The sequence below is a fragment of the Adiantum capillus-veneris genome, chromosome 17, assembly GCF_014529385.1.
Source record: "Adiantum capillus-veneris isolate H3 chromosome 17, ASM1452938v2, whole genome shotgun sequence".
In the NCBI taxonomy this organism is placed as follows: domain Eukaryota; kingdom Viridiplantae; phylum Streptophyta; class Polypodiopsida; order Polypodiales; family Pteridaceae; genus Adiantum; species Adiantum capillus-veneris.
Genome location: NC_140947.1, coordinates 72,476,353 through 72,488,817, shown reverse-complemented (window position 1 = coordinate 72,488,817; position 12,465 = coordinate 72,476,353). Strand labels below are relative to the sequence as shown.

Genomic DNA, 12,465 nt, shown 5'->3' with positions numbered 1-12,465 from the left:
ACCCCCCATTGTCTTTGAATTGGAGCCCTTCTTATTGCTGGAAGTCTTTGCTTTTACCTTCATTTTGGTCTTTGATTTTGGGTTGACTGATCCTTTGCATGTGAGGAATTGTATTCATTGGTTGAGCCTGCATATGTTTTTCCTATTGAGGATCTTGTGAATAATGAAGTGCATGCTCCATGAGAAATTGCACTTTCTCCTGCCTTGCTCTCTCTTGAGCCTATGGAGAATCAGGTTGTGCATCGGGCTCCGCTGTAGGACCGCCCTCCTCACCTTCAGGCTTCCTCTTCGTGTGCAGACTCCTCATCGTTGACTTCTCCACCTTCTTCAACTTTGACTCTCTCTTCCTCTTTAACTTACTTGAACTCTTCCTCAGGGTCATGAGGTGCTGCTGCATCCATGGTTAGTTGCTGCAAAATAGGATTACGCTCTCCGTAGAAGAAGAATCATCTGGTGCTCAGAATCCAGATACCACTGTAACCGGCAAGTCACTGACAAGGCAGTGAAACAGAACAACACCACCACAAACTGAACTGAAACTATGGAATACTGGAACGTGATAGAGAACTAAACACTTGAGACGAGACAATAGTGGGGTGGAGCTCCCCACTCAGACGCACTGGCCTGTAAAGTAGGCACCCCTTTTAGTTGTATATGCATGTCATCGCTGCCTTAGCCAATTCCAGCAAGCTTTGTGAGTTCATATGTTGTGCTGATCTTACAGCATTTTGAAGTTTACTATCATGTCGCATTGGTTTGAAATTTTTTACATGTGCATTATATCTTTTTACAGACTAGGGGAATGGGGTGATCATGTTACTTTGCAGGCTGCTGCAGATTGGGTAAGTGTACTCTACTCGTATAACCAAACTGTCTTGTTGTCATCTTTAACTTGTCATCTCATATCTTCTTTGTTGCAGTTTGGAATGAAGATATGTTTGGTTACTTCATTCAAAGACACAAGATACATAGAGATCTTGCCCAAAACTCCAAGACAGAGAAATGGTATCGAAATGTTGCTATGATTTGACGTTTACTCAAAAAGCTTACTTTGTGCTACTTCTCAAAGAGCATCTTCATCTTCGCAGGGCTAAAATAGGGGGGGTGTACCCATGCATAATAGACACCACAAATTAAGCAGAAAGAAACATTAAAGAGCATTGGCTTCTGCACCATGTATGAAGGTGAAAAGCCACAATGGTCTACAAAAGAGGATGAGAACGAGTGTGTGTGATTGACTACTCATTCACTCAAATGTTTCCTCTTTATAGAAATAGAAAACAAATGTCATCTCTGTCTCTCACACTGGCCTACACATACAGAAGACGAGGCTTAGTTAACACCCCTTGTACAGAAAAAGGAAAAAAAAGCTTTATCCACGGTTGACAATCGCTCCCTGAGTCCCATGCTTCACTAGGTTCTTATGTAGGCCAAAAAGGGGGACAGGAAGAATAAGGCATGCAATTGCATTCAAAAGCTAAACTCATTTCATAAATCTCTAAAGCTGTCCTTTTTCTTCCAGATATTTTCTTGAGCTTCTGGTCAGAAGTGCATTACAACTCTCTGTATCAGGCACCTGGTACGACTGATGTTTATTGGTCATCGCTATGGGATAAGCTCACAAACCATGTTCTTTCAATTGAAATCATTCTCACATCTTTAGTTTTTGTATTTCAGATCCAGCTACTATTCAACAGATGCCAAAGCCAAAGAAAAGGCATTGGCTGTTTTAGAAGTCGAGACTGCATAAATAGTATCATGTGGATCTTGACATTGAGCCTTCTCCTATTTTCCCACCGTATGTACATATCTACATTGTGGCCTTCCATTTGTCCATTTCATATTTTGAATGCATCTGTACCAAAAGATGTCAACTTCATTAAATCTTTTTGTAAAGTAACGAATGTATCTACTAAAGAACTTCATTGATTTTTGGAAGCACCATGGAAAGAGTCAGGTAGTGCATTTAACTTGAATTGCATAGCTGCCTTTGCAATGCAATTTCTCGACAATCATGGGCAATACTCTTTTTGGCTTTCTAAAACAAGCCTTAGTGAAGAGAGGAGTTAGGCATATATTTGACTTTTGCATGTGAAGCATTGAATGATTGAAATAGTCTTTGGTATTTCAGTTTTCATTTAAGAGCATCATATGGGTCCTTTTCATTTTCTTTGCTGGTTCTGCCTTTGGGCAGCAAGGGGGCTGTATGCTGAGCCTTGGTTCAGCCTGTGGCAGCGGAAGGTGCCCGTGACTTGCTTTTCTTATTTCGATCCAAAAAGTTTTAAGACAATAGATGGATCTCTCTCTCTCTCTCTCTCTCTCTCTCTCTCTCTCTCTCTCTCTCTCCTTCGGCTGAAAACGGATGCCTTGTTTTAGAATGCCAGCAGTACCCTTCACCTTGTTGGAGAAAGTTCACTAAAAAGATAAGTCGCCAGGCACATTGATAGCACGCTAGAGAAGCCATGTGAATTCTGAAAGAGCATCTTTTTAACGTAAAGTTTTTTGATATATATGGTACCAATTTAGGTATAACACCTTGAGGTTAATCTCTCAGCTTGCTGAGCAGCTTAGCAGTTGAGGAGCTTACAGCCAATGTATGGGCTAGCCTAGCAGCTTCAATGAGGAAAGCTTTTATGGATGCTCTTGAACTGTCAAGTTTCTTCCTATTGTTACGGGTCCCTTCCTTGGAGAGCATTCCCGGACCCTCCACCTCCTCTCGGCTTCTCGAGACTAACTCAAGTTCTTGTTCCGAGGCCTCGAGGGCTCCGAGCTGACGAGAGGCCCCCGGTGTGGGAAGGCCCTTTAGTGGAGAGGGGCACCGAGTACATGCTTTGGGCTGATGCGCGAGAACGCCCTTTGGTGGCTTTAAGAGGATTAGGTGATAAGGCTGGATGTGAAGGCAAATTGGAGGCGCCTGAGGGATTAAGGCCCAAAGGCATGCATAAGCGAGTTTTATCGAACCTTCGGGTTCAGGGGCTACGACACAGAGAAACAGGCAAGCTTCATAGCCTGGGCCGCGAGAGCGCGCGCCGGGTTGTCTACTACCACGCCTGCTCAGAGGCGGGCGTTGCTGGCACCCTGCGGGGTTGCCTTGGCGGTGAGCTACCCGAGAGCGGGAGCCACGAGCCCCTTCATCAATACTCAGGAATAGGACGCGGGGTAGCCGAGAGCACCTTCAGCGAAACAGGACCGGGGCAGCAGTCCTCAGGGTCGCGTCTCCTCCAGCACGGGCTTCGAGTTCAATCAGCAGGCCTCCTACTCAGTTGGGGGCTGTTTTCGGAAACTGTATACAGCGCCTTGACAGGGCTGTGCTCAACACGCGCAGGTACAGCACGCGGGGCAGCCTACAGAGGGGCTGTGCCCTTATCCATACAAGTTACGCATGCAGGTAATAAGCAGAACCTCCCCCTCTTAAGCGTTGCGAGCAGGTCAGGAACAGCGCCAGTGAGTGGGGCCCATTGTAGCCGCAGGTCATCCTTGTTGGGGACTGCGTGCTTGGTTGTTTTATCTCTACGGCAGGTTGGAATCAGGGAGCAGACACGCAGGAGAGTTTGGAAGGTTTCGGGCGCAAGGCCCCTACATTTCATTTGGATTGTTGTTGGTGCCCGCAGTGGGCTGTGGAGTTGAACTTACCCGCAGTGGGTTGTGGAACTTTTGCTCCGCCTGGTCTCCACTGAACCAGAGCGTCGAGGCCCTTCGAGGCATGATTGCATATCCACCTGGTCTCAGCTGAGCCAGAGTGTCGAGCCGGTTCTGAAGCTTTCGGCTGGTCTCTCGACAGAGACTCGAGCCCATTTTTGTTGTGAGCCATACGGGTGAGCCTGAGGCTCCGAACCCGATTGTATCTCCCTTTTTGGATTGAGCCTAGTTGGCTCCTCTAGTGCCGCCGGCCACTATAGACCCGGCCACGGTTTGCTCTCGGGCTCGAGAAGCCCTCGTGTATTGGCATTTGCTGGAGTACTGTGGGTTCCCCGTTGTGCCAGACAAGGGGCCCTAACATTTGGTATCAGAGCCAGGCAAATGGCTTCTTTAAATGCTGGATTCGATGTGGAAGCAGCAGTTTTTTGCTTCGATATGGCGGTGAGCCTATTGTGCGAGAAGTTGGACAGGTGGGGCAAGTGTTTAGCATTGTCCTGGAGTGAGGATGAAATGGAAGAGCGCGTGAACCATGGGAAGGAGGTGAAGGAAGCGTTATGCAGGCTGGATCACACTTGTGACAGGAATAAAAGGCGTTTTGATAGGGACTGTGAAGAGATGCATCGAGGAAGAAGACGAACCAGGAAGGTCCTTGAAAAGAAGAGGAAAGGTATGCAAGAAGAGTTGAACAGACAAGAGCTGGAGCGGAAGGCACTCCACGATGGGATGGTAACGGTATTGGGACAAATAGATCGCGATGAAGAGATGAGAATGCTTCGTATGCTGGACCGTGAGGTAACACAAAAAATTGATGCTTTGGCTCCCGCCGAGGATACTCTTCCCGGAGGGGATTGGATGTATGAGACGATGCACGATTGTGCGAATGGAGATTGTGATGATGGTATGCTTGTGCCTGAGCCTTGTATGGCTCGAAACACTCAGCTGGGTGTGATTGATTGTGAGGGGCAAGTGGTAACCCCTATCGTATCTGATTCCCTGTGTGTAGCTTTAGTTCCCGCCGAGGAGACTATTTCCGGAGGGGATTGTATGTATAATGTGGTGCACGATTGTGTGAATGGAAAGCTTGATGATGGTATGCTTGTGCCTGAGCCTTGTATGGCTCCGAACGCTCAGCTGAGTGTGATTGGTTGTGAGGGGCAGGTGGTAGCCCCTATTGTACCTGATCTCCTGTGTGTGGACGAAGGAGAAGAATGTATGGATGTCCCGCCTGTGGACGAAGGAGAAGAATGCATGAGTGAAGAAGAGTGGACGAGGAAATTGGATGCAATGTTTCCCGGCTATGCCGAGGCCCGTTATGAGGAAAAGCTACTGCATGTTACCGGAGGTAATGCTGGTCATACCCTGCTGGGTGGGGAGTGGTTGGCTTGCGAGCCTTACTTGAATGATGGGTACTGTGCCCTCGAAGAAATGGAGGAGGAGCACCAGGTGGTCCCGGTTGACTCCTATCCCCCACACGAGAGGGGAGAGCTGGAACACGGGGCATGTAGCTACCTACAGGCTACTGCCTTCGAATTGCCCGAGAAGGGGATTGTGGAAATCCGTGGCGATAATCCAGACGTATGCGAAGAAGTGAGAGGAGGTATAGTGAAACTGGAATGTGGCATGTTGGTTGTGACGCCTGGGCGTGAAGTGAACATAAAGGATGTGAGTCGGGTACGAGTGGTCATTGAAGTGCGAGGCTCAGCCAAGCATGTACTGACAGTAATGCACGGTGATTGGGTCATGGCATGGGTCAGGGAGATCCGGCTGGGAATGTCTCCGAAGTGGCCTTATAGGCTGAATGCGAGTGAGGAGCTGGCTGAAGTAAAGCCAGCAGGATCAGTCAACGCGGGGTTACATCTTGGCTGCGAAGAGCAGATCCTAGTAAGGACGCACGGGCATGGGGCTGGAGACGGCGGAGCTAACCAGTTCCCATCTATGTTACCCTCGACGAGGGGCCAGTTGGTGAAAGGCGCGCGAAGCACATTTGTGGGAGACTTGAGCTTCCTGGACTGGCCTGACGGGCCAGAGATAATGGAATTAGGGGGCCGGGCGCCCCTTTACCCGAGACGCCTTGCGATGCGGCGGGCGATCTCTTCGAGGGTTGAGAGAGTTCAAACGAATGCAGCCTGCGCTAGAGAGCCAGGCAAGATGCAAGGAGGTAACCAAGGATGGGCCGAGTGTGTGCCCAAACATGAGACGGTGTGGGGGCCTTGGGATAGGGGACCCATAAATTTTTTTATGCTAAGTTGCTGGTACTGGGACAATATGCTTGCGGGGAGTAGCATTGAAGAGGACAGCAAATTGATTGACATGGCAGGACGAGGGTCTATGCCTTCCCACCTATTCGCCCCGTTGGTCGAGCGGGTCCCGAGTGGAGGCTCGAGGATGATTGTGGAAACGCGCGACTGCCCGAGTCGGGTATGGCGACCTGGGTTGCTTGGGATTGTGGCCTACGAGATGGTCAACGTGGCCGATAAAGAGCTTCTGGGTGTGAGAATATGCGTGTGGGACCCGGGGGAAGATTACCCATGCGGGGATGTTTTCGCTTGTGGAATACGCGGAAGAGCTGAATTGACAGCATACTGGAAAATACTGGGCCGAGGCAAGATTAAGACAGAAGAGTTGGAACTGCCTGCTAGTGCTGATAAGCGGGATATAGCAAAACAAGGGCTGGCACAAATGCGGTCCACGGATGGCCGTTGGGTCCCACCTGGACAGCCAAGGACTAAAGCGAGTAGTCGGGGATGTATCACAACCAGGATGTGCCGGGCTGAGTCGGAGGACCAGCAAAGGACTCAGATGCGTGGTGAGATAGGTAGGTGTGAGAAAAACAGCAGGATGAGGCAAGATGTGTACGACCAAGGTTGGCCCTCTAGACGAGGTGAGCTGTCCACCGAGAGCGGATGCAACAAAAATACACCACGCGAGAAGGCGGGCTCCGGTGAGCACCAGCCCGCCTTTCATTCGGGTAGCTGGGCTGGCCGAGTGATTAAGTTCAGGCTCTTACATTTTGACCGCTGCTGGTTCGACTGGGATCACGGGACATGGAAGAGTGGGCAGTACGCCAGGTATCTTTGGACGGGATTGCTAGCAGGGCTACGGGCGTGGGGCTCCCAAGTGAAGAGCGGGGTCACACTGATTATGGTCATGCTGCTAGCATGGTTGGTACTCGACAGATGTTGCAAGGAAAATCGATGCAAGGGAACGAAGTTCAGCAGGGAGAAAATGCTGCGGAGAGTTACACAGGGAATGCCAGAAGGAGGAACGAATGCGCAGTGGGCGACGCTACCAACAGCCATAGATGCGCGGTGGATTCCTCCACGCCGCACTAACGGGGAAGGTTCTGAGAGGAGCGAGGGACAGCTCCGTGAGGTCAGGAGATACTTCGATAGTTCAATGAGAACTGATGGTGGGGACGGCTCAAAGAAAGGGGATATGACTGTTCAGCACAAAAAGGGGACAAATAGCTTCCCTTGGCTGGTTGCTTGGATGACGAGTACATCAGGAAGTAGTTTGGGATTCGTACATGCGCGTGATGCGGGACGATGTAAGCCAAGTGCTGAGGATGAAGCACATTGCTTTTTGGGCAAGGTATATGCTCTCGATGAGGACATCGAACCTTTTTGGGGGGGGGGGGAGAGTGTTACGGGTCCCTTCCTTGGAGAGCATTCCCGGACCCTCCACCTCCTTTCGGCTTCTCGAGACTAACTCAAGTTCTTGTTCCGAGGCCTCGAGGGCTCCGAGCCGACGAGAGGCCCCCGGTGTGGGAAGGCCCTTTAGTGGAGAGGGGCACCGAGTACATGCTTTGGGCTGATGCGCGAGAACGCCCTTTGGTGGCTTTAAGAGGATTAGGTGATAAGGCTGGATGTGAAGGCAAATTGGAGGCGCCTGAGGGATTAAGGCCCAAAGGCATGCATAAGCGAGTTTTATCGAACCTTCGGGTTCAGGGGCTACGACACAGAGAAACAGGCAAGCTTCATAGCCTGGGCCGCGAGAGCGCGCGCCGGGTTGTCTACTACCACGCCTGCTCAGAGGCGGGCGTTGCTGGCACCCTGCGGGGTTGCCTTGGCGGTGAGCTACCCGAGAGCGGGAGCCACGAGCCCCTTCATCAATACTCAGGAATAGGACGCGGGGTAGCCGAGAGCACCTTCAGCGAAACAGGACCGGGGCAGCAGTCCTCAGGGTCGCGTCTCCTCCAGCACGGGCTTCGAGTTCAATCAGCAGGCCTCCTACTCAGTTGGGGGCTGTTTTCGGAAACTGTATACAGCGCCTTGACAGGGCTGTGCTCAACACGCGCAGGTACAGCACGCGGGGCAGCCTACAGAGGGGCTGTGCCCTTATCCATACAAGTTACGCATGCAGGTAATAAGCAGAACCTCCCCCTCTTAAGGGTTGCGAGCAGGTCAGGAACAGCGCCAGTGAGTGGGGCCCATTGTAGCCGCAGGTCATCCTTGTTGGGGACTGCGTGCTTGGTTGTTTTATCTCTACGGCAGGTTGGAATCAGGGAGCAGACACGCAGGAGAGTTTGGAAGGTTTCGGGCGCAAGGCCCCTACATTCATTTGGATTGTTGTTGGTGCCCGCAGTGGGCTGTGGAGTTGAACTTACCCGCAGTGGGTTGTGGAACTTTTGCTCCGCCTGGTCTCCACTGAACCAGAGCGTCGAGGCCCTTCGAGGCATGATTGCATATCCACCTGGTCTCAGCTGAGCCAGAGTGTCGAGCCGGTTCTGAAGCTTTCGGCTGGTCTCTCGACAGAGACTCGAGCCCATTTTTGTTGTGAGCCATACGGGTGAGCCTGAGGCTCCGAACCCGATTGTATCTCCCTTTTTGGATTGAGCCTAGTTGGCTCCTCTAGTGCCGCCGGCCACTATAGACCCGGCCACGGTTTGCTCTCGGGCTCGAGAAGCCCTTGTGTATTGGCATTTGCTGGAGTACTGTGGGTTCCCCGTTGTGCCAGACAAGGGGCCCTAACACCTATCACCTATGTGTACCTTTGGGTTCCTCAGCATACAGTCTTTGATGGTATGCCAGATAATGTAGTTGTCCGGGTCTAATGTCTCACGCCGACAATGTTTGACATTATCCACAATTAATTATTCAGCGAGCAATGCACCTCAATTTACAGAGGGTGCTTGAACTGTCAAGTTTCTTCCTATCACCTATGTGTACCTTAGGGTTCCTCAGCATACAGTCTTTGACGGTATGCCAGATAATGTAGGTGTTCGGGTTTAATTTGTCTCACGCCGACAATGTTTGACATTATCCACCATTAATCATTCAGCGAGCAATGCACCTCAATTTACAGAGGGTGCACCTTCTTTCCATTCTCTACTAGTGCGTATCCTTTTTTGAGTATAGTTTGTCCAACTAAATGAGTGCCCAAGACTTCTTATCGACAGTTGCCGCCGGAACTCTTTAAGTGATCTAAGATGCTACTATACCTGAACTTTGAATAGCTATTAATATGTGCCCGAACGGAACTCTTCTTGCTTGACTCATCTTTCAAATGAGCCTTTTGCTTCGTTGATCGGCAATTACCTCTAAACCCACCAGGCAACCCAACTATTTAGTCACATCAATCGCTTGTAGTAATTCATCGTGGCAATCACTCCCACCAAAAGCTTTGAGCTTAGGGATTTGTTTCATGCAGGGATATCTTCGACCAGAAACTTGCAAAACTGTTTCTAGACATGCTTTAGAGATGCTAAGCTCTCTCTCATATTTGACTATGTTACCATTGTCATCAACAAAAAACCGGCCTGCAAATGGCCCTCTTCGTGACATTATAAGTGGCTGCAGTAGAAGATCCACATTTCGTGGTGAATGTTTGTCGCAAGGTCAATTTGTCATGGTGCCAGTGAGCATCCTCTGGCCAGCTTAAACTTTTTTGGAGATGCACCTGCCATTCACCTGTAATATTGCAAATGCAGTGTTCACACCATATAAACATTCATATGTCCAAACCCCTTTCCCTGAAAGCCAGCTCACGCTCCCCGCTCTGCTTGTCGACATGCAGCTGCTGGACTTCAGGGAAATGCCCTTTCCCTACACCATCTTCTCTATCGAAGTAAGGAAAAAATCCTAGCTTACTTTTTGTTTTAGTCTTCAAGGTTCACATCGTAATTGTTTTGCTCTGCTGCCCAATCCACAGCTCCAATTACGTCAAGTATCGCTTCATCGAAATTCCTCCCTTGCATAAATCCAACATGCGAGGGATGCACTCTTTTGCTCATAAGGTGCTTGATTTTATTAGCTGACAACACCTTGGCCATAACTTTTGTGTTGTGTTGAGCATATAGTGAGGTGTTTGTTGTACGTAACCTCAGGTCTTTGATCACTTTTGAGGGTGAGCTTAATTGCGTGTGCTCATCGATTCTAGCATGACCATCTCTTTTGCATTGTATTCAGTGAAACCTCAGCTTGCATGTCACGTGCTGGCTTGGGGCATTTTCTCATTTGAGTAACCTAACCGCATGCTCGATCTCATGTACTCGAGAGATTTTGATGAATAGCATTATGTGCTCATCTATGAAGGTGTTCTCTACAGGTTAAAGAAACACACTAGGTCCTTCTTTGTCATCACTGAGGTAATGAGGTTGTAGGAATGCACACAAGAATGGAGAAGATGAAGGAGAAGTTCAACTAATGAGTATGCTAATAAAAGATAAGGATATCCCTAGAATGATGGGCATATATACAAGCCAAAGGAGAAACCCTTCTAAAGATAGAAAAAGTAATAAGCATGTTCACACAAATCACTACCATAATATTGTAGCAAATCCCACTTGAGTGATGCAATGAACATGAGTTGACACTCATGTATGCAAGGGTGCTAGAACTTCGTGTGTTAATGCACAAAGGGGACTAAGCTGAAAGCTTCAAACTTGTCACGAGGCAAAGCTTGTGAAAAGATCAGTAGGCTGTCCTACATAGGCACGTAGGTCGTGCTGACCTCCCTTGTAGAGTCTCTTCGACATAATGAAATGCACCTCAATGTGCTTTGTGTGAGCATGGAACATTGGGGTCCTTACAACTACCAATGCCATTTGATTGCCTCATTGAAGATAGCGGTCCAAAATTGTTATCCAAGACCAAAGTAAGTCCATGAGGCATCTAAGACAACTTGTAAACGATGCCATACATCAACCTTACAACTAGAATTGTCTACTATAACCGATAGCAGGTTCGTGTATCATAACAACCGAACCAATCCAACCCAATGCAAAAAAGCATGTATATCCAATGGCAAAATGACCCCCCCCTTGGGATAAAACAACCCAGTACTACTAAGTAGCGAAAGCTAGATTTGATTGCCTTCCAATGCTTAAACCCTAGACCGTGCGTACATTTGCTCACCTACGAGACTACATGTTGAACATCTAGCCTTATGATAAATGTGTTACCGAGTCAACCAAGGACCTCTTGGTATGATTGACATCAAAGTAATTTTAGCATCATGAAGAGACTAAACTTAGCATCATTCTCCATATGAGTAACAATAGGCTTGTAGTTCTCAAGACCACATCTACGTATTGATATTTGAATGTACTTTGTTTGACACAAAGTAATACCTCCATTAGACTACTTAGACCGTATACCACTATAAGGATGCAAAAGCTTCAAATATGACATTTCAAAAGAAGCATTCATATTAGCCTTAAAATCAGCAAGATGTCCCTTATTTGGTCCTATGGAGTTGGAACCCTATTTTCTCTCTTTGTACTCAATTCATTGTAAAGGACCATTTTAAATGTGAGATTTCTAGGCAATCATGAATTGTAATGGATGATTTAGGTAGCAAAAAAAGTGACTTTCATGATGGAATTAGGTTTCTTCCTATCAATTCAAAGGTGCTATCTATTGTGTCTTGCCTCGAAGGCTAGACACATAAATACACAATTGAACACCAATACACATTTAGAATGTCCGGGAATACAAAATTCCTAAATTTTGAGAAGAACATCAATGAATACATTAACACAATCTCCCTCATATTGAAAACATGAAACGATGAATGCTCTCTCAAACACATAACAATACACAAAGACTGGCACAAGACAATGTTCTTTTCATGTTCGATAATTGGTAGATCAGTTAAATACGGGAATCACATAGTGAAGGAATTCAATAGAGTTTTGAGTCGTAAAGCATCTTTTCAAATCTCCTCCTTCCTAAGGTTTAAAATACTACCTTTTGGAAACTACAAGTTCTACACCTAGCGTAGTCCCATGCTACACACTTTGAAGTGCATAGAATTGAATCCAAGTTTTAGAGCATAACAAAAGCTAAACTTTTGCTCCAATTTAGATGTTATTCAGAAACCAAAGCTTCTTCTTTGCCCTTCTCCTTGACCTCATTATCAACCACATTCTCAAAAGAATAGGTGTGGACAAGCTATCCCATCCACAGTGACATCTATGTGACTTTATCTATTGTTTGACAGAAAGAGGTGTTGGCAATTGTTAAATTCATACGCAATGGCTCCATTTCCTTTGTTGTCATTGTGAAATATATGGTGTAGTTCATAACATTGACTCTTGCCCCAATATCAACTAAAGCTCATTGGGCATAGCTTGTAGATGATCCCGCTACTATCCTTATATCCATGCCTTCCAACAATTCTTCATTTGATTGTGTAATGAAAATGGGCTATGTAATTTGAGAGTAGCGGAATTAGGAAACTTAGAAAAAGCATTTTTGTGAGATTACTTTGAGAGCATAGAGGGTGAAACTTAATTGATGGTAGCAACATAAAACATAGTACTTAGTTAACTTGGCATGAACAATACTTTTGCAAGAGAGAGAGTTTAGAGAACATGACATTAGT

The 12,465-nt window shown here is 47.5% G+C and overlaps 1 protein-coding gene and 1 pseudogene across 1 annotated transcript in view; both read left to right on the top strand.

Annotated features, from left to right (window-relative positions):
* LOC147437466 (OVARIAN TUMOR DOMAIN-containing deubiquitinating enzyme 12-like) overlaps nt 1–1,944 on the top strand; it is a 42,497-nt gene extending 40,553 nt beyond the window's left edge. Inside the window, exons 7-10 of the mRNA XM_086487001.1 lie at nt 794–842; nt 921–1,005; nt 1,523–1,579; nt 1,678–1,944. Coding sequence (XP_086343127.1) covers nt 794–842; nt 921–1,005; nt 1,523–1,579; nt 1,678–1,733 — 247 coding nt within the window. The 3' untranslated portion in view covers nt 1,734–1,944. The remainder of the gene's footprint in view (nt 1–793; nt 843–920; nt 1,006–1,522; nt 1,580–1,677) is intronic.
* Nucleotides 1,945–4,018: 2,074 nt separating this feature from the next.
* LOC147437465 (uncharacterized) lies at nt 4,019–9,278 on the top strand (annotated as a pseudogene).
* Nucleotides 9,279–12,465: the final 3,187 nt, after the last annotated feature.